At 41.5% G+C, this 24,553-nt stretch overlaps 1 protein-coding gene across 1 annotated transcript; it reads left to right on the forward strand.

The window, feature by feature from the left end:
• Positions 1-2,043: 2,043 nt before the first annotated feature.
• Positions 2,044-24,085, forward strand: LOC146078339 (cytochrome P450 1A1-like). Its single transcript, XM_083186100.1, has 7 exons — positions 2,044-2,229; positions 11,322-12,136; positions 16,843-16,966; positions 17,781-17,870; positions 18,189-18,312; positions 20,457-20,543; positions 23,753-24,085. Exons 1-7 carry the CDS (start codon positions 2,220-2,222, stop codon positions 24,033-24,035), a joined length of 1,533 nt encoding a protein of 510 aa, XP_083042226.1. The 5' UTR covers positions 2,044-2,219; the 3' UTR covers positions 24,036-24,085.
• The last annotated feature ends 468 nt before the right edge of the window (positions 24,086-24,553 follow it).

A 24,553-nucleotide genomic window follows, 5' to 3' on the forward strand; every position in this document is an offset into this window, starting at 1 on the left:
CAGGGAATAGTGACCATCAATACTACCCCAAGAGGAGGGGACAGATTTAATCTATGTAAAATAGAAGCGTACTGGATTTTTGCCTTGAATACGTTACATCCAGCTGGACTTAATGAGTGTATTGAATTGAATAATATTTGATGTCGGTTCTACTTGGTTAATTTTTTTTTTCTCTCCTTCTTTCCCTCTTGTATGAGATATATTTAAATAATATTTAATAATAAAAAATGCTCTAAAAAAGTAATCAAAAATTAAACCCAGAGCATTGTCTGGGACTCGAATATATGTACATTCATATTTTGGTTCTGTGTGTGGGTCCGGAGCCCTATGGATTATGTCTATCTGTCCCCGTATAGAACAATTGAGTTGTCCTGTTTCCCATAGAAATTAATGACCCTTTATAGTAAACAATCTATGGCGATATTTCTATCTGTTTTTCATCTATTGCCCACTCAATCTATTCATATATTCTAGTGTTCATTTTAGCACCCGCTATCTTTGAAAACCCATGCAGTTCCTCTTCCCTACCTGGGGTGTCACTTTCTGCTGTAGTGCTTCTAGCACAGTGTGGTCTGTATATCAGCACTGATATGCAAACCAGACCTGTGTTAGAAACACCCCAGGCAGAGAAGAGGAACTGCATGGGTTTTCAAAGAGAGCGGGTGCTAGAATGAACACTATAGTCATTGATTGGTTTTTATTTATATTTATATTTATATTTAATTTCATTATTTTCATTTATTTTTTTGGATAAACAAATGTATGTATTTAGAAAAGAAACAAATAACTAATTATGTATAAGAATGTTTAAAGTGTTATGTGAAACTTAGTGACACTTGAGTACGTCACATCAGTGCTATCTGCCGGAGACGGACAGCTCGCCCCCTGCTCACTACAACTACGGTGGATCATCAACAGGCGACGAATGCCGTGCGGGGTGGCTTGAGCAGTCCCCTGATCAAATCTGCATTTATTTCCAACTCCTTCCAGGAGCACCGTTATTCATCGCACCATCGATACAGTTGATAACATCGAAAGTGAGTTACATCATCCTGTCTAAGTGCTACTATATTGCTGGGCTCAATAGTTCTAAGGCTGTTACCAGGAAGTATCGATTAAATGTTTGACTTTTTTGTTAATCGGACTATTAACACGGACGCCGGTGAGAGTCCCGGGCTTCAGCCATGGATGGGTGAAGGCTGGGGGCCCCTTTATTGGGGGTCCCCCCACTCCTCCTATGGTCAACCACTAATGGTCGACAGTCAAAAGGTCGACAGGGTCCAAAGGTCGACAGGGTCCAAAGGTCGACCGTCAAAAGGTCGACAGGGTTCAAAGGTTGACAGTCAAAAGGTCGACAGGGTTCAAAAGTCATCAGTCAAAAGGTCAACAGGTTCCAAAAGTCGACTTTGAAAAGGTCGACAGGGTTAAATGGTTGACATTTAAACGATCGATATGGTCAAAAGATCAACTTTGAAAAGGTCGACATGAGCTTTTTACGTTTTTGGTGCCTATGTCTATGTCGACATAGGTCGACATGGACACTGTCTAAGTGTACTGTGTCCCCTCGCATACTTCGCACTAGGTGCCCTGCTGCACTCGGCACACTATTATATTTTCCCCGCATGCCGTAGTAGATGGGTATGAAATACTACCTGTCAGCACATGTGGCTCAACATTTAAAAAAAATGCATGTCGACCTATTCCATGTCGACCTTTTGACTATGTTGACGTTCTGTCCATGTTGACCTTTTGGCTATCGATCTTTTGACCCTGTCGAGCTTTGGACCATCGACCTTTTGAATGTCGACCATTTGACCCTGTCGACCAATAGTGGTTGACCTTATGACTGTCGACCTAGAGTCAACCTATCATGAGTCTGGATACCAAGATCAACAGGTTTCAAAATAATTGCAGATTTTGCAACAGAGATAAGTAGATTTTGAAAATATACTAACTACTTTGCTATTACAGAGTCCACTCTTGCAACAGGGCAGAATCAGTATCACGTGGCATAAACTGGATAATTTATACTGCAAGGGAAGGGTCAGGCTAGAACACTGTCTCTCACAGGAAGGTTTACAAAAGACTGCATGTTGAAGGGCGGAGAGCAGGAAACTTGGAACATTACTTGTTTCAGTAACTACATTGTAATTTAAGCTTTTAAGAAAATAGTTCAACATTTCCAATTAGTATTTCCTGAAGGATTAAAGCGCCTGACCATGGCATCAGGTAAATGATACAATGATTTACATGTTGCTTTCAGAACAAAAGTCTCTGTTTTCATAGCTAATGTCCTTCTGTTCTCACTGTGCAAAACTGGTTTACAAATAGAAGCATAACTAGCAGGGTTCTCATTGTTTTCTTCTCATAGTTATGGTATTAATGTTACTAGTATCAGGTTATTTTTATACAGTGTTGCGAGTCACTGTCAGGGCAGCCATCAGAATTGAGGGCAAATAGGCAGGGTCCCACAGTGTGATTCCCATGGTGGGGAAAAAGTGAGAACAATACATAAATGATAGAGAGAAACAGAAGGAATAGGCAGGAAACAATGAGGAGGAATAGGGGGCGATCAGAGAAAGACGAGAGGAATACAATAGGGGTAGGTGGTAGAGAGATAAAATGAGGGGAAATAGAAATAGGGGAGAGAGAGAGAGAGAGAGAGAGAGAGTACATTTACTAAACTCCTGTGTATCAATCCACCTGCTTATAAACGTACACAGGTCTATTTAAAAAAAAAAAAATATGTATTTTACTAAGCTCCATTTTTTTTAAATGGAGAAATCACACGTATTTGGCTGCCAAGTGTGCTGGCAGCTAAACACTGCTGAACATGCCAGATCTACCTAATGCTTCTTTGTTCAAGTTAAAGAAGTGGTTAGAAACAGTATAACAATAAACAAACAGACCCCCCTCCTAAGCATAACCAGACCCGAAAACAGGAAGTAGTGGTCCCCTGTGTTTTTGAAACCAGCAATGGGCTCCACTAGTCAGTAAGGTAATGCCACAGCTTTGGGACGTGTTTCTACTGGTTCAGAGGGCTGGATATGCTTAGGAGGTGGGACTTCACATTGTTTTTTAACTCTTTCTTTAACTTTTACACAAAGAAATACTGTATGGATTAAGTAGCACATGCAGAGGGGGGGGGGGGGGGGGTTCTGAGTACCCAGAAACCCCCCCAGGAGAATAAGGGTCCAAGTCTAAAAGCTGAGGGTCCCCTCTTTCCATGGGTACAAGAATTTAAAAAATGTCCCTTAGGAACCGGAGATATCTGACTTCAAAGCAGTGGTCCCCATCCAAGCCTGTTAATTGCTCTTTCCAGTCAGATATTTCTGAGGGTATATTCCAAAAGCTGGGACTCTTCCCCCTTTGATGGACACTAGTAGCTTGTCTCTACTGTTCCCAGAACCAGAGATATCAGCCTTCCAGCAGCTGGTTACTGCTCCAGCTCCACACACCTGGTATGTAGTTTTATATTCTCGTTGGCAGATTACTCTGCCTCCTGAACTCTGATCACCTAGTCCCGAGTACCATTTGGTAGGTGGGATTCTCTTATTTTTAATTCCATTAAAATCTAAGAAATTTATTTACAGGGACTGGAGATATCTGCAGTCAAGCAAGCTGTCCTCCCACCAGAAAATTATGAATAATAAGCCCACTCCACTATACACCCCTCCTCTGCATATTAAACATCCTCTACCACCCTGTAAGTTATGTATCAGGGCCCCTTCATTCAGTCCAATGCCCCCCTCTCCCACCCCATCTCCCACCATCTGTGCAGTAAAGGGGTAATTAGTGGAAATTACTGATCCAGGCCCTACATGCTGAGCGGTTGATATAATAACCCCTACCACCAGCATACATTTGGGCTATCTATACTACTTTAACTGACCCGGCATATACTGGGTCACCTAAATGTCCATCTCTGTGCTTTGCTCCGCCCCTCTGGAAACCCCATTCTGAAAATCCTGCGTTTGCCCCTGGGATTTGACTATAATGGAAAAGTGCAATTTGAGGCTAATTCACGGCACTGTGGGCCTGATTCAGTGATTGGTCCCCAACATATTCACGTAGGGGACCAATGTTGGAAGTCTGCACATGCGTATGGGTGAAAATAAATATGATTACACTAGCTGAGCATTCGTGACTATCAAATGATATTTTGCCCTTATGCTGACCTCCCAACAGTCCCGATTACCAAGGGACATTCCCGCATCCCTCCCGCAGCCAGCAGTGTCCTGCATGCACACAGCATCTATTCCCGCAGGCAGGCGCCTGGGGGCATGGCTAGAGGCTCACAGAACCTCTGAGTCATGTCCCCATTGCGTCAAAATGGGGGCATGGCCTCATGGGAGAGCCGCAAGTATAGACCACACCCCTGCGACGCGCATCACTATGTCCTTGGTCTCCCTACAAGTTGGGAGGTATGCTTATGCCCACCTGCTAATGGGCACACATCCATTTGCATCCAGCGCACACATCCATTTGCATGCCAGGGCAAACATTCGCACTGTGAAGGGGTCAGGCTTTTGCTCACCGGGTAGGCGGGGTTTTAGCGCTCGGTATGCAGCGAATTTAACTGCTTACCAAGCCAACCTGAATCAGCCCCTGTGTTTGCAGAAATTAATGATGGTAAGTTTCTGTGCTGTAGTTAGGTTTGCCACCTCTCCCAGATATGGTGGTACCCTCAAGGAGGCTTTTCCAGTCACCCAGATTCCAGGATTCTCCCGGAATCCGGGTGACTGGAAAAGCCTGGGCAGCCTCCCACTGTGGCGCTGCCTGCCTTAACCCTCCCGTGTGCATGCTTGCATATTACCCCCACACTGCGGCCACTGTCAAACTGATCTCCGCAGTAGCCGCTATCACACCTCACACGTGTGCACAGTATGACACATGCAGCGTGTCCCTGCACTGTCCTGTCCGCCCAGCAGGCTGAAGTGAAGGAGGAGGTCCTTTCTCCACCCAATAACAGGCAGCGTAATGTGTGGAGTTCGTATATGGGGAGGTGGCAGCATTGTGTAAGTAAGTGGCTGTCACTTAAGTTCCTCTCTTTAATATTAATTAAAGTACACAAAATCATACTCTTAATAAAGATCTACACACAAATATTATTTAAATAATAAACTTCCATGCACCTCTCTGGTGCAATGCATACCTTCCTTCAGCTGCATCACACTGAGCGACTCACTGAAGTCTGGGCATGTACTGGCAGCCCAAGTGGGGGAGGAGTTTCCAGCTCTGTGTATGATAAGCAGTACCTGCAGTGCATACGGTTTTGCCTTTGCAAATGAACTTGAATAACCCAGGGCCATCTTACCGCATGGGCTTGAAGGGCAGTTGCCCAGGGACCCCAAAATGCTAGGGGCCCAAAGCCCCTATACAATGTCCGGGAATGTTTTTTTTTTTTTAAATATAGTCTTTTTATTTACTTCTCAATTTCATTTTTATACATATATAGATATATAAAAAAAAAATTTACTCACATACATAACAAAATACTTGTTAATAAGTACAAAAGACATACACAAGATGCACATATAAAAAAAACATTTCATTTGACAAAATACATTACACCCATACCCCACCCACCCCCACCCACCCCCCCCCTACCCCACCAGAGAATTGTCTATCTATTCTTTATCCTCCCCTAATCCTGTCCCACCATTCCTCCCATTGATTTCTAACCACAGTGTATATATATTTTTTTTTTTTAGGCTAGGATTATACATATATATTTGTGTCTATTCCCCGTTATAATATTTTGACTTAATCCATATATCCCATATTTGGTGGAATTTATACATATTTCCTCTCTTCGTGTACATATACCTTTCATGTGCAATTGTGCTATTAACCAAGTTTATCCATTGTTTAATATTTGGGCTCTCATGTGCCAGCCACTTCCTTACTATCAAAACCTTTACTAGTGAGACTAGATTCATTATACATTGTGTTTGGAATTTATTTGTGCCCATTTGTGTTTTACAACTTAATAAACATATTTTTTCATTCACCACACTTTCTCTAACACCTATTTGTCTAATTTTTTGTCCTACAAGTTGCCACAATTTTTGTATATGTCTACATTGCCATATCATATGTAGGAATGTTCCCTGTTCTAAACTACATTTGGGACACAAATCATTTTTACTATTGTCATATTGTCTTAGTTTGACCGGGGTCACATACACTCTATGTACAATGAAGAGCTGAATTTGCTGAAACCTTATTGATGATGTTGCCTTCATTGGGGAGGCAAGAGCGTTTCCCCATTCCTGGTCACTGATATTTCCTATATCCTTACTCCAATCATTCCTATTTTTTTCTATCTGGCTGTTTTTTATTTTTTCCACAAGTATTTTGTATATCCCTGAGACCTTTATATTTTTTTCCGGGTCTAACATTTTTTTAACCGGGGACTCTTGTATATTTACATTCTCTCTTCCAAATGTCGCCCTCAGCCCATTTCTTAATTGGAGATATCGGAAGAACATATTTTTATCTATGTTATATTCTTTTGCCAATTGCTCAAAAGTCTTAATCCTCCCGCCTTCATATACTTGGTAGATTGCTCCTATACCATATCGCCCCCAACACACTTTAAGTTCCTTAATCCTTAATCCACTATTTTCTCCCTTAGTCCTAATAGCCCAAATTGGAGTTTCGGGGTCCACTCCCTCATATCCCAATAGTTTGTTCGTTTGATCCCAAATTTTCTTTGCCTGTTTGATCAGTGTTTTTTTTGTTTTTCCCTTACAATTATCTAAAAGGATATGCTTTGGGGAGTCTCCCTCTCTGGCCTGGTTCACGAGTTCTTTTAAGTTTTCATCCCCATCTTCTATTAACCATCTCTTCAGATGCCATAGTTGTGATGCCATGTAATATAATTTAAAATGTGGCAGCCCCAAGCCCCCTTGCTTTTTACTTCTATTTAATGTATCTATTTTTATTCTTGCCCTTTTATTTCCCCAAATAAAGGTGGAGGTTATGCTATCCAGTTTTTTAAAGATCTTCATTGGTATGGGCACAGGCGACTGCTGAAAAATGTATAACATCTTTGGTAAGACCACCATCTTCACCAAATTTACCCTACCTGATATGGATAGGGGCAGCTTTACCCAAGATTTAGTTTTTCCCTGATACCATATTATTATAGGGTCTATGTTTAACTTTATAAAGTTTTCTGCACTGTTTGATATGTAAATACCCAGATACTTCATACTTTCCGTCCATTTCAATACACCGCCTAGTATTATAATAGTAATAGTAATATACGGGGACTCTCTCCACGATGTGGCATTATACTGGACTTATCCCAGTTGATCTTAATTCCTGATTTTTCCCCGAACTCTTCTAGTATTGATAATACAATTGGTATTTCCCTCCCTTGATCGGCCAAGTAAATCAACATGTCATCTGCATAAGCAGATATAATCTGTTTATTCCTTGAGCCCTCAGTCCGGCCCAGGCCCCTTAATTCTGAATTTTGTCTTAAGGCGCATGCCAATGGCTCTATCGCGAGGTTGAACAAGACAGGGGACAGGGGACACCCCTGTCTCGTTCCCCTCCCGAGCTCAAATGATTCTGTCACATGTCCATTGACCTGGACCCTGGCTTTAGGCGTTGCATATAAGGCTTTGATCCAGTTAATACACTTCTCTCCAAATCCGAATCTCCTGAGTACCTCCCATAGGTATCCCCACTCTATACTATCATATGCCTTAGCGGCATCCAATGATAAAATGGCAGACTCCCCCCCACTTGTTTGGTCGATCTGGGTATTTACATAGAACCTACGGATGTTAATTGCAGTGCTCCTATCTTTTCGAAAACCCGTTTGATCCTCATGAATGAGTTTTTCCGCAGCCGCCTCTATCCGTTTTGCTATCACTTTGGCTAGAATTTTTGCATCCATATTTATCAAGGATATAGGTCTGTATGCATCCATAGAACTTGGGTTTTTATTCTCTTTTAATATTAAAACTATCATGGCCTCCCCCATTGATTCAGGAATTTGCCCTCTCTGCATACACCTATTTAATACCTCTGTGATTTTAGGGGTCATTTGGTTACAAAAAATTTTATATAGTTCGGATGGTAATCCATCACACCCTGGTGCTTTTCCTCCCGGGGATGTATTTATGGCCTCTCTAACCTCTTGTTCTGTGATAGGGCCCTCCAAAATTTCTCTGTCCTCCTCCTTTAGTGTGGGAACCTTAATTCCCCGCAGGAACATTGTTATCTCCTCTTCTGTGCTTGAGGATGTGGTTGCATACAGGTCTGTGAAATACTGAAGGAAGGCTTCTGCTATTTGTGGAGTTGTCTCTGCCATACTTCCGTCCTTTCTACACACCTGGATTATGTTATTCGATTTGTTTTTCTCCCCCCTAGCTAGTTTTGCCATAAAGCTACCAGGTCTATCGTATGTTATATACCTATTATGTGAAAGAAAGGATTCTTGTCTCACTGCACGCTTCTGGACTTCATCCTTCCACGCAGCATTCGCCTTGACCCATTCCCTTTTTGCCTCTTCCGTTCTATCCTGCCAATATTTCTCTTCCATGGCCTTACTGGTTTTTTCAGCTTCTACATTTTTTTCCCTAGACCCTTTTTTAATTTGTGAGATCCTTTTTATAAGGGCACCCCTCATGGCAGCTTTACCAGCGTCCCACACTATGTCTTCCGATGCTGTTCCTTCATTATCATCAAAATAGGTCTCCCATTCCCCTATGATCTCAAGGCCAGCACCCATCTGCTCCAGCCAAGATGGGTGGCACTTCCACATTCGCCTGCCCCTATCTAATTGATCTTTGACTTGGACCATGATGGGTGCATGGTCTGAGATCCCTCTTGCCATATATTCCACCCGCTCTATCAGAGGGAACAGGGTATCATCCATGAACGCCATATCTATTCGAGAGAAGGATTCGTAGGAGTGTGAGTAGCAGGAGTACGTCAATGTTTTAGGATGTTTCTCCCTCCACCAATCCCTCCAACCTATGTCCTCCATAAACCGGTGTAACCCTTTATTCCCACCCTGGGCGCTCATATTTCCCTTCCTCCATCTATCCATGCTAGGATTAAGTACATTATTTAGGTCCCCCAAACAGAGTACAGCGGCCCCCTCTGACTTTGCAGCGAATTCCACCGCTTTTTTCAACACATCGTATTGAAATGGCGGAGGAATATACACTGCCATAATACATATCTGGGTATTATGCAGTTGACCATGTAAAAATACGTATCTTCCTAAGGGATCTATTTCTTTTCTTTCACATATAAAGGGAACATTTTTATGTATCATAACAGACACACCCCTTGCAGCATTTGAAAAACAGGAATGATATACACTACCCACCCATGCCCTTTTTAGGGCCAAAACTTTTTCCCCTACCAAATGCGTTTCCCCTAGACATACAATTTGTGCCCCATCTTTCTTGATTTGATTCATCACCATTGCTCTTTTTATCCTATCATTTAGGCCGCGTACATTCCAATATACAATTTTTACCATTTTTTTTTTTTTTTTTTTCCTTTTCCTTCTAGGTGTTTTCTTATTTTGATCAATTTTCAGGACATTTTTAGGCAGACGACAATATACATTTTTAGACAATTCTCTACCATACCCCTTCCCTCCCTCCTCCCTGTATACCACCCTCCTTGCAGTATACCTTTTACCCATACCCCGCCCCCCAATCCCCCCTACACACAACCAATCACTTGGGGCAATATAACCTCCTGATGATCACTCTCTTGGGTGAGCCCACTGACATATTCATTTCTCATATTGATACTACATTGGGAGAGAGAAAAAAAAAAATGTCCGGGAATGTTAGCGCTGCCTGAACTATAGAGGCGGAGCGCGGCAGCGGCGGGATCTCTGAGTGAGCCCAGCGGCTGCCGGGTTTCAGGTGAAGGGGATTGAGGTATCTTAGCAGTCATAGGGCGAGATTCTCTATTACAGAAATGCGGTAAAAACCCCATTATTGGGGTTTTTACCGCATTTCTGTATTCTCTAACCTCCCTCCACAGTGTCACCGCTGCGGAGGGAATCGCCAGCAAAAGCTGGCGGTTCCCTGCAGAAGCCTATGGGCTTCTTACCGCAGCAGTGTGTGAGGGATCCGTCACGGATCCCTCCCAGCATGCCCTGCGGCCGGCGCGTCAGTCTGCGCATGCACAGACGGACTCCCGGTCATAGACCCGGAAGTCCAGCAACGGCGCTGCATCGCAAGGGACAGCTCTTACCGCAAGAGCTGTCCCTTGCGTTAATGACCGCATATTTTAGAGAATATGCGGTCATTAGAAATGCGGTGACCTTCGAAGAGGGCTGCGGATTTTAGAGAATCCCGCCCATAGTCCGGTCTCTGGCCGCTGTCAGTGCAACTGTGAGGGCGTCCACAGCCTGTTCCTTCCCCTGTCCCACTGCAGCCGCTGCCACCCCCACCCATCTCTCACCTAGCTCTGCCTCCTCCCGCTCTGCTAGTTGAGGACGTGAGGTGCATTCTTCCCCCTCCTTCCTCCATCTGCCAGCGCAGCGGCGGCTTCTCCACAGAGACCGGCAGCAGAAGCACTTTACTGCCAGGGCCGGCTATTATCGGCCGCAGGGACATCTTTTGCAGGGCACACAACAGCCCCATCCCCGCTCAAATAGTGATATTTATTAACACAATTGTTTTGAAGGGATTCAGGTGAGTGAATGACATTACAGTTGGACTGCCCACGACAGTTGTAAATCAGGATATGTTGGTCACTGCCAATTTAGGTGAGCAGGAATGGGGGCGGATGTGTGGCTGCGGGAGGGAAGACCGCAATGGAGGTGGCGTGGTGAAGCCGGGAGGTGATTAAAGAGGCAGCTTGCTGTTGTGCAGGACAGCATCGCCTATGACAGATTGGGAGGGATCTGGGGGTCTGTACATGGGTGGTTATTCTGGTTGATTCAAAAGTCTGCAAATTCACAGCCTTGCGAATCCACCAAACCCCACCCAGCAAATGCCGGGCTGCCTGCCTCCCCTCGCAGCGCGGGTTCACTCGCACTGGCTGCAAATGGATGTCTAACATAAACATCCATTTGCAGGCTCTGGGGAACCACCCCCATCATTTAATGACGACTGACCATCAAATGATGGCGAAAGTCCACGCATATCTAAGTGACTCACACTTATATATTTGTGTCAAGAAAAACTTGTATTGTTTAATAAGACCAACTTTAATTTAATAACAAACCTTGAAACTTGTCATTTTTTTGTGCAATTATTTGCAATTATTATTTTTTTTCTTCGAATTGGAGAATCGTAAAATAATTTTTTTATTCTATTTTACAGCTCAGCATTATCTGGGAGATCTTCTTTCATTTGAAGTGACTGCTGTTCTAATTATTATTACCACAGTTCTACTTTTTTTGAGATTGCACAGAAGTAGCAGACTTTCCCTGCCAGGTCCTTGGGCATTGCCTATTGTTGGAAATTTTTTTCAATTGGGAGATCAAGTCCACATATCCCTTACTGAAATGAGGAGAACATATGGTGATGTCTTCCTTATCCAATTAGGAATGCTGCCTGTGGTTGTTGTCAGTGGTTCTGACACCGTGAGAAAGGTTCTAGGTAAACAGGGAGAGCATTTTGCAGACAGGCCAAATTTGTATTCATTTTCTCTGTTGGCCAATGGACATAGTATGACATTTTCAGAAAAGTATGGTGATGTCTGGAAAATTCATAAAAAGATTATGAGAAATGCTTTGAGGACATTTAGCAAAGCAGAAGCAAATTCATCCAACTGCTCTTGTCTTCTTGAGGAGTACGCATCTGCCGAAGCCTCAGACCTAGTCAATGCAATGCGCCAAATGTCCAAGGAGCATGGAAACTTTAACCCATTAACTCTTATAAATGTGACTGTTGCCAATGTCGTGTGTGCGTTGTGTTTTGGAAAGCGTTATAATCATCAGGATAAAGAGTTTCTCCGCATCATTGAAATAAATGACGACATCACAAGGCTGTTCGGGGCAGGACTTCTAGCTGATTTTATCCCAAAGTTACAATATTTTCCTTCATCAGCCGTGAATGCAATAAAAAAATTTACAAGATCTTTAAATAACTTTATAACCAAATCGGTACAGGACCATTATGGCTTACATGATGAGGTAAGGAATTATTAAAGATACTGTAGACTTATGAATTCAAGGGTGTACCTAGTACTTTGTGGGCCCCGTAGCAAAATATTAATAGCCCCCACCCCCGCCATTGTTACTACTATGCTGGTACTTATGTAGTACCGGGGCGCCCACTAAGCAATTTGCTTAGCAGGCTATTTTCCATAAGAAGATCGCAGTACCCGTTTTGGTATTTTAAGATGCATGCGATGCAATGAGATCTTACTAAGTAATTTATTCACTGCTATTTCCCCGCCTGTTATACTTTGTGTGCGATGCGATGTTACTAAGTAATTTATTCACTGCACTTTCCAAGCGTAATTATTTTCATGTCATTGTACCTTATGTAAAATCACATGCTATTGCATGCAATTTTTTAGGATATGATGAGGGATTAACAGTACTATAATTTCTACATCCCCCCCACTATCCACGCCACTTCTAACCCTTTTCGGCGCAGTGTTCCACCACTATTCACGCCACCCCGAAGTGTGGTGAGCGCAGTGAGACCCGCGAGGGGTGGCAGAACACGTCCTCCCAACCTTTTCATACCCCCACTATCCACCACAGTGAGAAGTTGTTTTTATATAGTGTGGCGAGCGTAGTGAGCCCCCGAGCCTGAAGCGTGGCGTCGGAACGCGTCCTACCAACCTTTTCATACCCCCACTATCCACATCGGCGTGGAGTTGACTTTATATAGTGTGACGAGCGCAGCGAGCCACCGAGCCTGAAGCGTGGCAAGAGTAGCGCGCCCCGCGAGGGGACGCAGAAAACATGTAAAGTAATTTGCGTCCCCTAGCGGGGATCGCTACGCTTGCCACGCTTCGGGCTTTATCAGATCCTGCAGGATCTGGCAGCACTTGCTGGGGGTCACATATGATACATTGTATGCTAAAGGTACGCATTTGATGTAGTTGCCGAGGTATCATATGCAAGGCTGCATGAGATACCTCAGAGTAGTATATGGAGGCCTATAGAAATAAGCTTATTTTGTATGCAATCAATCCTATTAATATTTATTGAAAATATTTTGGTATCAAAATCTTTATTATATAATTGAAAATATTTTAATGAGGTTACAGAGTTCTCCTCATACATCTAACTTTAATATGCCGCGCAGTGGGAGATACATGGTGCAAGTGAACTGACAGGTTTCATTTAACCCTGCTATTTTCAGGTGTCTATTTTGCAGGAAAAAAAGCACTAAGTCATGCGTTTGGTCAGTGCAGCAGCGGGTAACCTATGCGTTTTGCTGCTTACCCAGATGCAGCTTTTTCAAGGATGGTGTGATTGCTTCCATGTTGGTAATTTATACCCTTCTAATAGTGTCAACAATACACACATGATACAATTAATTCATCCAATTACAATCAAAATATATCAAAAGGATAAAAAACTAAGGAGGAGTAAGAACAATTAATAAAAAAGCTATGTCTATTGATAAGACCAAATATTAATTATAAAAACAAAGAAGTTTACCTTAAACTTTTGTACAATGATTTAGACATACTGTACACATAAGTCAGTTCCTGTAGGTCACATGTAAATCACATGTCTCTCATTAGTAAACATAATGGTCACATGGTTGGACACATAATGGAGGCATAAATAGGAAGGCAGCCTCTAATGTTCATGCTCATTTCCTTCCTTTAACTATCCTCCAGCAATCTCTACTAGTTTTGCAGGATGCTCCCTTGGTGTTTATCTATAGCCGGGACTGGGTGTCTTGCTGGGCGGTCGGTGGTGACGTCACTCTGTTCCTGCTTCAATGCTGCTTGATCTGCATCTCTCTCATTCTCAAAACAACCAGTAATGAAAGCAACCTGCGAAACTACCCAAGATCACTGGAAATTGGATAATGAGCACAGTGACATGATCCCAGCTGCATTATTTATACAAAAACATACTTAGACATGTGTTGCCTAAATCCCCAATCCACCACAACAACCTTTACCCCTGACCCCAGGGATCAGTGATACACTACCCACCCTGCAGATGGTGCAGTCCATAGAAGCCAGGGTTATGCGCATATGCAGTCAATCTGCGGCATCTGCACTTGCACTGGTCTTGGCACCTGCAGTATCCATTGCACAGGTGCTGGGACCTGGGCTGAATTCGGGCACGGGGGTAGCAGCAGCCCCCCTGCCACATGTAAGTTGCTGCCATGGCTGATAGATACTAAACTGGGCACAGTCACAAACCCCTACTGCAGTTGACACCTCAAGGGACCTTCTAATCCCTAGCACTCTTTCAAATCAGGCGCATATATTGTATGTAACGAGCAGAAGGCCCTTGCATTTATAGTACTAAGAGGAAAAAACTTAGGGATAGGCTATTAGGCATACATTCCTACTTTGATATCTGGAGGAGGCACTTCAGGGGAACTGGGAAAAATGGTCTTGTCATAAGCCCCCTTTTAAAAATGTAGGGTTAATGTACTAAGTATACTAAAGGCCCATACAAGGGATGATTTTTCCCTTATTTCTAAGCAATCTATATAGATTGCTTAGAAATTCAGCACATGTTGCATCGTGTGTACTGTCCATAGTGATGGCAAAGCACGGCCCCACATGTCCCATCACCTGACTAGATTTTGACTACATGCAATCAAAATCTAGTCAGATCGCCAGTGTTCTCACCAAAGAACACTGGCACAGATTGCTCAGCACACTTTGCTAGTGCATACAATGTGTGTCAGAGAGGTGTGCAGAGTGATCTGTGCTACACTACATCACTCAGCGCAGGGCTGAAGTTGCTCCATGTGAATGGGGCTTTAGATGGGAGTGGGGTCATCAATGCAGCTGTGAGTAGTTGTCTCCTGATTTAGAAGCAGCTGGTATCTATTGAATTGTTCAGACTCTGGTTAGTATTATGTAGTATTGAGGGTGGTGATACCTGCGCTTACCTGATGTCTAGGTGTACGTGTCTTAAATTATCAGGAGTTTATAATGGTGTAGTCTTCATGTACTTTATTGAGTCACAAAACTCAGGTCACAAGGTGAGTAAAACATGTACAGTAACTACACAAAAGTGGAAGCAAGGAAGAGGTAAGCAACTATCGACCAGTGAGCCTTACATCAGTAGTAGGGAAATTGATGGAAACACTCTTAAAACAAAGAGTTGTAGAATACAGTATCTCAAAAACAGCAATTTACAAAATCCGAAACAGCATGGGTTTACTGGGGGAAGATCATGTCAAACAAATCTTATTGTCTTTTTCGACTGGGTGACTAAAGTAATAGCTCAAGGTGGGGCTGTAGATGTAGTTTATCTAGACTTTAGTAAGGCTTTTGATACTGTCCCACATCGCAGACTGATAAATATATTGAAAGCTTGGGGTTGGATTCTAAAATGGTTGAATGAATAAGATCGTGGTTGCAGGACAGAAAACAGAGAGTTGTAGTAAATGGAGTACAGTCAAAGGAGGCAAAGGTTACAAGTGGAGTACCCTAGGGATCTGTATTTGGACCAGTGCTTTTTAATATCTTTATTGGTGATATTGAAAATGGAATTGAGGGTAAAATGTGCCTTTTTGCAGATGACACAAAGGTATGCAACAGGGTAGACACACCAGGAGGGGTAAAACAAATGATTGATGATCTAGGTAGATTAGAGAAATGGTCAATAGCATGGTGTTTTACCACAGGTGATGTTAATCAAACATTAGGAGGGAAGTCCAGGAGCAGAGCATTCTTTCCCTTACCTGTAGAGGGTCATGTTGGGAGGTATGTGATTATAAACAAGACGGGGGCCAGTTCTCTTAGATATCAAGTTGTCATCTTTCACAATCCCTGCTGAAGTAACAGTTTGCTATTAGAGTCAAATGTTGCAGTGATAATGTCTACTGAAATGTATACAATCGGCCAAATGTAATATCCTCCAAGTTTGGTGGCTGTGTGGGATGCTGGCCGAACTCAGACATTTTTTTAAAGGGGCAATCACTTACAAGGCAATTGCCCCTTTATAAAAGAAAAAAGGGTTCAGCCGGTATCCCGCATAGGAGCCAAATGACATTTTGCCATATAAGTCCTAAGTAAATTAAAAAATTCCTCAGGACTGCTTAAGTGTTTTATTCTAGTAGATAGATCTACGGAGTCTTTATAGACAGACAATAAGTTGACATGCAATAAGTAGACAAGGTCAAAGGTTGGCATGAAATGGGTCGAAATACAATAGGTCAACATGGATGAAATGTCAACATTGTCAAAAGGTCAAAATGAAAAAATATACACATGAAAAGTTCAACTTTTTTATACTTTACCATCCACATGAGAACGGTAAACTGTGCCAAACAAAGCAAGGTACCAGGGGCCTGATTCAGACCTGTTCGCTAGGCTACGTGTAATCACAGCCTAGCATGCAATTGAAGCATTGCAAGCACAGAAAGGGTACGCTGGGCAATAATAGGGTCAACAGGTGTTAACATTGACATTTTTGAAAACCTATCAACCTTTTCATGTGTCTACCTTTTGACCCTGTTACCATTTTGGTGTTGACCTATCGACTGTCTATCTAGTAATACATACCCGTCTTGTTGTGTGAGTCTGACCAATTATTGTACCTGCCAGGTCAATCTATAAAGAGTAAACCTTCATGTTTTGACTAAAGTTAATGTAGCAAAGTACTGTATTGTACTGTAAGTCAATATGTATCTTCTGTATACATTATTGCATTATGACTTCTGTTTTGGTTTCCAGAATAACATCAGAGATATCACCGATGCCCTTATACACTTGTGCAACAACAGAAATGTTGAAGATAAAAATCACAAATTAAGTGATGTGCAGATTATATCCACCGTGAATGACATCTTTGGTGCAGGTGAGTGTTTCATATGCAGAGTTGTTTTGTTTTCTGTTTATTCTGGAAATGCATGGCTGTGATCCAGGTCTATCAACTTAGCTTCAACTTAGGTTTCAGCTATCCGCGATGTCAAGGGAAAGAGGCAGGGTCAGAATGTACCAGTAAGGGCTCACTTTGCATGCCAAGCTTTGGGCATGGCTGCTTACTTTGCGTGTCACAGGTAATAATTCCCAATATATGTTCATGCGGATGGTAAAGGTGCTAGCCCACCGACTTTGCCCCACTGTCTGCCATTGGGGGTCACATGGTGGTGGCATCCATAGTGGTAGAGTTCCTTTAGTCCACTTGAATCTACTGTAGTATCCTTTTGAACTAGCAGCAGGACATGACTGAGTGCTCACTTGTGCAATGCTAGCTCTTGGAGATGAGCTCATCTCCTAGTGACAACTCTCCCTATACTGTAAATGGGTCCTGGGTCACATTGACTTGACTTACCCGTTACATTGCCCTATGACCTAGGTAAGTGCAGGATTCAAACCTTGTACCTACAGTACTCAGGCTGTAATGCCAGGGCAGTTCAAAATGGGTTCTTTTCCTGGCCCCTTTCAGACTAAGGAAAATTCAGTTTTGCTTGGTGTTTATGCCCAATAACCTGAGATTTTACTGCTAGTCTGAAAGGGGGATGAGAAAAACAACAATGTGAACGGATAGGGAACTTTTGATCTAGCATGATGTTTTTACAGTAATTTCCCCCGTTGTTGTGTGAGGCTTCCTTAATTGCTATGCTGCCGTTTGCTCTTTTTATTCCTCTATTTGACCTGAATTTTTTTAGGATTTGACACTATAACCTCTGGACTAATGTGGTGTATGCTGTACTTAATGAACTATCCACAGATACAAGACAAAATTCATAAGGAAATTGGTAAGATGTGTGTTCCTTTATCAACCAAGTGAGTGTTTTACTTCAAGTTATTGCAGAAGTACATTATGCCCTTTTCCTCTAATGAAGAAGGCAGATCTTCCAGCTTTATCACAAGTTCGTTTAGGAAAGGACCTTTTATGATTTAAAAATATTTCTTTCTGGCTATATAGTTATCTAGTTATAAATAAATTACTCAAGTTCAAATATAATTAGTGAACAGAGTGTTTTGCAATTGTGTTTTAAGATCTTGTTCCTGACATGATAACATGTACTATGACTTGAGCTGGTTCTGCGTACTGTATATTTTTTTCATTACAGATGAGAACATTGGGATTAGCAGAATGCCCCGATTTGATGATAGAAAAGACATGCATTACACAGAGGCATTTATCAATGAAGTGCTGAGACATTCGTCTTTTGTACCATTTACAATACCACATTGGTATGTATAGAATATATTCTATAACATCATTTAAATTAAAAACCCTGAAAACAATTGCTCTCTGAAGAGATGCAAATACTAACACAAACATTAAGCTACTGTATGTATTCCATATTTACCTAGATAATAAGGGAAGGCACAATGCTAAAAAGGTTGTGTCCTGATACGTTTAATGGGGCGTGTATAGATTTTCCCTGGAGGGGCACACCTAAGAGCCTTTAACTATATTTTGCAGCATGCCAACAGGGGAGGGGTTAGATTAGAGTAGGGTTGTACACAGGGCTATTTTTCAGTAGGCTCCAGCAGGAACTGAGGCCCTTATTCTAGTTCACTCTTTCTGACAAAATATTTCTTAGATGGACAAAACCATGTGCACTGCAGGTGAGGCAGGTGTAAAACCCCACCCAAATCTAATTATCTCTGCACAAGTAACACCTGCCTCACCTGCAGTGCACATGGTTTTGTCCATCTAAGAAATATTTTGTCAGAAAGAGTGAACTAGAATAAGGGCCTCAGTTCCTGCTGGAGCCTACTGAAAAATAGCCCTGGTTGTACATCAGCAGAAACAGTATAATGCAGCAGGAGGGCGTGAAGATAATTTTTTGTTTACTGTATGCATCATGACACACAAAGCTTATGCAAAATAACATGCAATTAAAATAAAACATGTGGGTCCTTCCTGGCAATAAATAGAAATTCATCCATCAATAAAATAATGCCTCCTTTAGATCTAAATTTCTCTTCCATGGGCTACATCTTCATGTGCTACAGAAAATGAGCCATTTGGAAGAAGATATGCAAAGTTTAATTTATTTGACCTTGGATCATAGATTTCCACTGTATCAAACTGTATAAGCTTTGATTGGGACCTTTTTCGGTCCGGTTATAAATGATTTCAAATAATACAATTTGTTTAAACATGCTGAGCCTCTGTTAGCAGAGAATATGAAAATATGCTATGTCCATTATGGCATGCTTCCTCTGAGTTACTGGTCACTCTTTTCCTTTGATTTGGTGCAAATGTAGTGAATAGTTGAGGTTTGCCTTTTGCTTTATCGAAATCTGATGAACATCTGATACTTCCATCTAATATCATCTTTCTTCCTTCTTAATTAAGTTATCAAAATGTAGGTCTTTAGCACATTTACATCATTGTCACTGAATACAGTATACAATATTTCTCCAAAACTGCTGGTTTGAACATGCTTTCAAATGGCTTTTTGGTCACAATAACGATAATGTGTTAGGTAAATGTTACTAATGGACATGTATTTTGATCTTGTGCAGGGCCATCTTAATGCATTGGGCTTACTGGGCAGCTGCCCTAGGGCCACACAATTCTAGGGGCCTTTGAGCAAGGGTTTGCTGGTGCCTCTGGAGTTTCTTGTGAGGCTATTAGAGATTGCTGAAGGCTACTTTGGTTGTGAATTACACAAAATCAGGAAATATTCTCTACCAGCCTGCAGCCAAACAGTAAATGGCTTTAAGCATGCTAATTACTAATTTACTTAAGTAGGGGCCCCACAATGCCATTAAGACAGCCCTGGTCTTGTGTGGAAACATTGGGTTACAAAGTGGAAAAGCAGTTCCTATTTCCACATAACAGGACAGCATGCCATCTCAGCTCTCTTCATCTTTGCAGGCCGGCTACCGCCAGGGGCACAAGCGCATGAGACACTGCACGGAGCCTGCCGCTGGTCCCCACCGTCGCCGCCATTCCCCCTCGCCGCCCTGACACCCCCCCCCCCCCCCCCGAACTGGGCAGCGTCTCCCTGAAGCAGAGATGGGCAGGGAGATGCTGGCCAGCCACCGTGATACTAGGACGCGCATGCGCGTGAGATGCACGCGCGTCCCAGTCCCTATCGCCGACGCTCGCCAGTGAAGAGGATCTGGCGGGCACCGGCAATGGATGGAGCCGGCTCCATCTATACATTGTTGGTTATAAAATCACCTATACAAAGTGCTACTGAAACAAACAAAAACAAAACTAACATTATCACATAAAAGTAATGGAATGTCATTTTGTATCATGTACAAATATAATGAACCATATAATGAACCACTGATAAATCCAAAAGCTGGAAAAGCCAAAAAGTTTAAATATTTACATACCACATTAACATTTTCTTTCTATTTTTGTTAAGCACTACCATGGATACAACACTGAATGATTATTTTCTTCCAAAAGACACTGCAGTATTTGTAAACATGTACCAAGTAAATCATGATCCGTAAGTACATTAGGTTTAATTTGGAACAGTCATTCAAGTTTGCCAACACTAATAGTGTGTACACATGGTAAGATTTGGCTTCCGATGTTCCCAATATACAGAACATCGGAAGCCATATCGCATGCAAATCGCATGCTTTTTTAGGGCTTGCAAGCCCGATGCACTGCCGATGCGCGCTCCCATGTGAGCGCAAATCGGTAGCCAGATAGAGAGGGCAGGCAAGACTATATATTGCAGATCTGCACTATATAGTCTAAATTGTGCCCCTCTAGCATGCCGTGAGATGTGAGTCCCAATGCGATCTGATCACATCGGGACTCGCATCTCATGGCAGGATCTGCCGTGTGTACACACCTTTAGTTTTTTTTTCATCTTATTTTATTAGTAGATTATAAGTTACTGTTACATATAAGTAACTAATATTTAAAAAAATCAATTAAAAAATGTATGTTTGCCTATTTTACCAAGTTTACAGCAAATTCTTTCTTGTTAATTCATGTACATGGAAGTTATTGTACTTTTATTCAGAAGGTTCTTGTGGTGGTGGTGGTGGTGGTGGTGATGGTGGTGGTTGGTGAAGGTGTAATATAAAAGTGTTGAATGGTTGTTCCGGGTTTAATACGCAGAGAAGGGGTGTATAGTGGAGTGGGCTTATTATTCATAATTTTCTGGTGGGAGGACAGCTTGCTTGACTTTAGATATCTCCAGTTCCCAGAAATAGATTCCTTGGAATTTAATGGAATTAAAATCTAGAGAATCCCACCTACCAAATGGTATTATGGACTAGGGGATCAGAGTTCAGTAGGCAGAGAAATCTGCCAATGAAAACTACATACCAGGTGTGTGTAGCTGGAGCAGTAACCAGCTGCTGAAAGGCTGATATCTCTGGTTCTGGGAACTGTAGAGACAAGCAACTAGTGTTCATCAAAGTGGGAGAGTCCTAGCTTTTGGAATATACCCTCAGAAAAACTCTAAGTCAGACAGAACCTGAAATATCTGACTGGGAAGAGCAATTAACAGGCTTGGATGGGGACCACTGCTTTGAAGTCAGATATCTCCGGTTCCCAAGGGACGATTTTTTTAATTCTTGTACCCATGCAAATAGGAGACCCTCAGCTTTCAGGGGGTTTCGGGGTACTCAGAAATCCCCCATGCGTGTGCTACTGCATGTGTTGAATAAAATATACTTCAATCAGAGCTTTATTACACTTCCATTTCTTCATTTTGTGTAATTTATTCTTGGTTTTGCCTTACCCACAAAGGGTAACCAATGTAGCACCAGCAAAATGGCTATCTCAACTGGTACCTTTCATGGGTGGGTTATGTATCATGTGTAACTTATCAAAATGGCTGCACTAAGCCATATTTACCCTTTACCCTGGGAGATATGCAAAATATCCACTAAATATGCCAACGATGCTCACATTTGTCATACAAATTCAAATAAAAAATGTTGATTAAAAAAGGTAAACATTACAGGTCAACGGGTTAAGCTCAATGTGCCCATTCACTGTTGTTTTCTTCATGGTGCAATACTAATCCTCTGTGCTATGTTTTTGATGCTTATAGATGATTGTTATTATAAGTGACTTTGAACCCTGCTGGAGAAAAGTGCTATATACAGTAAATAAAATTATTAATATTATTTTATAATTGTCTTCTACATTATATATGCACACCTCTGTTGCACAGCACTGGGATAGATTCAGATATTTAGAAAAAATTGGTGCCAGAAAAAAGGCACACTTTGTGCAACTTAAACAAGAAGCAAAACATAATAACAATCATCTAATTTCACAATTGTGCTTCCATTACTAGTATGGAGTTTGACAAGTTGTCATATTAAACTTAATCAGTTTAGTAAACACATTTAATAGTATGGGTAATTTATTTCATCATATTTAGTATATTCTTATTCTGCCATTAATTTTTAACCAGCACGATAGATATGAACAACTTAATGAATCATTTACTGTGCCCGATAAAGGATGAACAAACACAAGAGCCATTGAAGTAAACAAACGTGCCCAGTACACATCTATAAATCTGACAGTACAATAACAATACGAAAAAAAAACAAAATGTTTCTCCCCAACACTCTGAATGATGTCAGTAACCAGATTTAAAAACCACATGGTAGCAGGATTCATACATGTGCAAATGCACGAGTAAGCTCAGAGTATTGGTGATCCCTATTGCTATATATATAGGTGTGGGGTGCGACACCTTAAAAATCAGCATAAGCCAGAAAGCCCAGAGCAGCACACCAGTTAAAAGTGTTAGTAAGTTTTAAACCTTTCAGTTCAAATGTCCAATCAAGCTCAAGAGCCCCAGCACTAATAGCAGATACATTGGTGAGCTACTTTATAATAAGAACATTATCATCATTCAACATTCAATGTAGACCATTTTTTAATGAAAAAATTAATAAAAATAACAATTCATTTAAACCTTTATAACAGACTATTTGAATTGCAAAAAAAAAAAAAAAAAAATTGACTGCAAAGGGTTAAGAAGCCAGAGCTACAGTATGTACAAAAAGTGATACAAAATGGATTAATGTAATAAAAATATTAAAGGAATAGTGTTTCTGATGATATTTTTAGTAAGTGTAAATTGTGTGCCACCACACACTAAACCCATGTTAAACCCAATCTGGGTCCTAAGATGAACTAGTATAGAGCGACATGATAAGGGCTCTTATTTAAATACACTGTACCCAAACTAAGAGCAGCCTACCTAAAGCAACCCCATAGTTTTACAAACAGCATGTCAGGACCAGCACCTCTTCCTAATGCTTGCTCCCATATGCCTCTCACAACAGAAATACATACTGGCAGACTCCCAATCGGTTTAGTGATGTCACTCAGGTGTGTGAAAGGGAGGGGTAATGCTGAATAAGAAAGAAACAAGTTGTTTCCCCCAGCACACTGAATGATCTCAGTAACCAGATTTAAAAAGCACACAGTAGTAGGTTTCGGAGATCTTGGTTACTTATGTTTGTAAACACATGGGTAAACCCCCAAGTCATGCATCAAGGCTTAACAATAACAATACGATCAGAGTGCTGCCGAATTGTATTGGCAATCCACTCTTTTCCAGCTTTCACATGTATATACTGTATAAATGTAGCCCGAAACTCTGTTCAGTCTATTCTATGCTTCGAAATTGTATTCTCAGTAGTAAATTCTGAAATGTTTAATACACAGGACAGTATGGAGAGATGCTGACCTATTCCTCCCAGAAAGGTTCCTCGATGAGAACGAACATATGGATAAAAGCTTGATCGACAAAGTGATGATTTTTGGCATGGGAGTAAGAAAATGTGTGGGAGAGGATGTGGCACGGAATGAGATGTTTGTTTTTATCACGTCCATATTGCAGCGTTTCAATTTAGCCAAGGAACCTGGACAAACTATTGATGTGACACCAGTTTTTGGATTGGTAATGAAACCAAAGCCTTATAAAATCAGAATTGAAACTAGAATGTAATCCTGTTTCTTGCTATAAATAAAATCTAATAAAGCCATTTTTAAAGAACATGTAGCTGAGTTTTGTGTAAGCTTTTAATACCTCCACTTATATGTTAACATATTGGTGGAAATTCATCCCTTGAAGATGCATCATTATTGGATAGCAGCTGTCTGACTTGGGTTTTGCAGAAGGAAAAGTAGAAGCAGAAATGTTTAATGGACTGAATTCAACTTATACATTTAGGACAGGAAAGGGGAACCTTCGGCCCTAATCCCTGATTTAGGGCCTCATGCAGGGGTGGGTTCTTTGCCTTTGTTCTTGAATTATTATTATTATTATTATTATTTATTTGGTACCATACATGTGTGTGAGTCACACATAGTCAAAATTTCATACATTTAATATTTTCAAATTAAAAATAATATGGACCTAAAAGAAAAAAACTGTGTATGTGCCAAATATTCCTAAAATGGGTTATACAGTACAGAAGTCACTCACAAATAAAATACTGAGCAGATAACACAGACACACAGTTA

The sequence above is a fragment of the Crinia signifera genome, chromosome 1, assembly GCF_055691185.1.
Source record: "Crinia signifera chromosome 1, ASM5569118v1, whole genome shotgun sequence".
NCBI classification, from domain to species: Eukaryota; Metazoa; Chordata; class Amphibia; order Anura; family Myobatrachidae; genus Crinia; species Crinia signifera.

What these genes read in the sequence shown, in the direction of transcription:
- LOC146078339 (XM_083186100.1), top strand. An exon ending in ATTATGGCTTACATGATGAG is followed by an intron (nt 12,137 to 16,842) that starts GTAAGGAATTAT and finishes TTTGGTTTCCAG; the next exon opens with AATAACATCAGAGATATCAC. An exon ending in TACCAAGTAAATCATGATCC is followed by an intron (nt 20,544 to 23,752) that starts GTAAGTACATTA and finishes TTTAATACACAG; the next exon opens with GACAGTATGGAGAGATGCTG.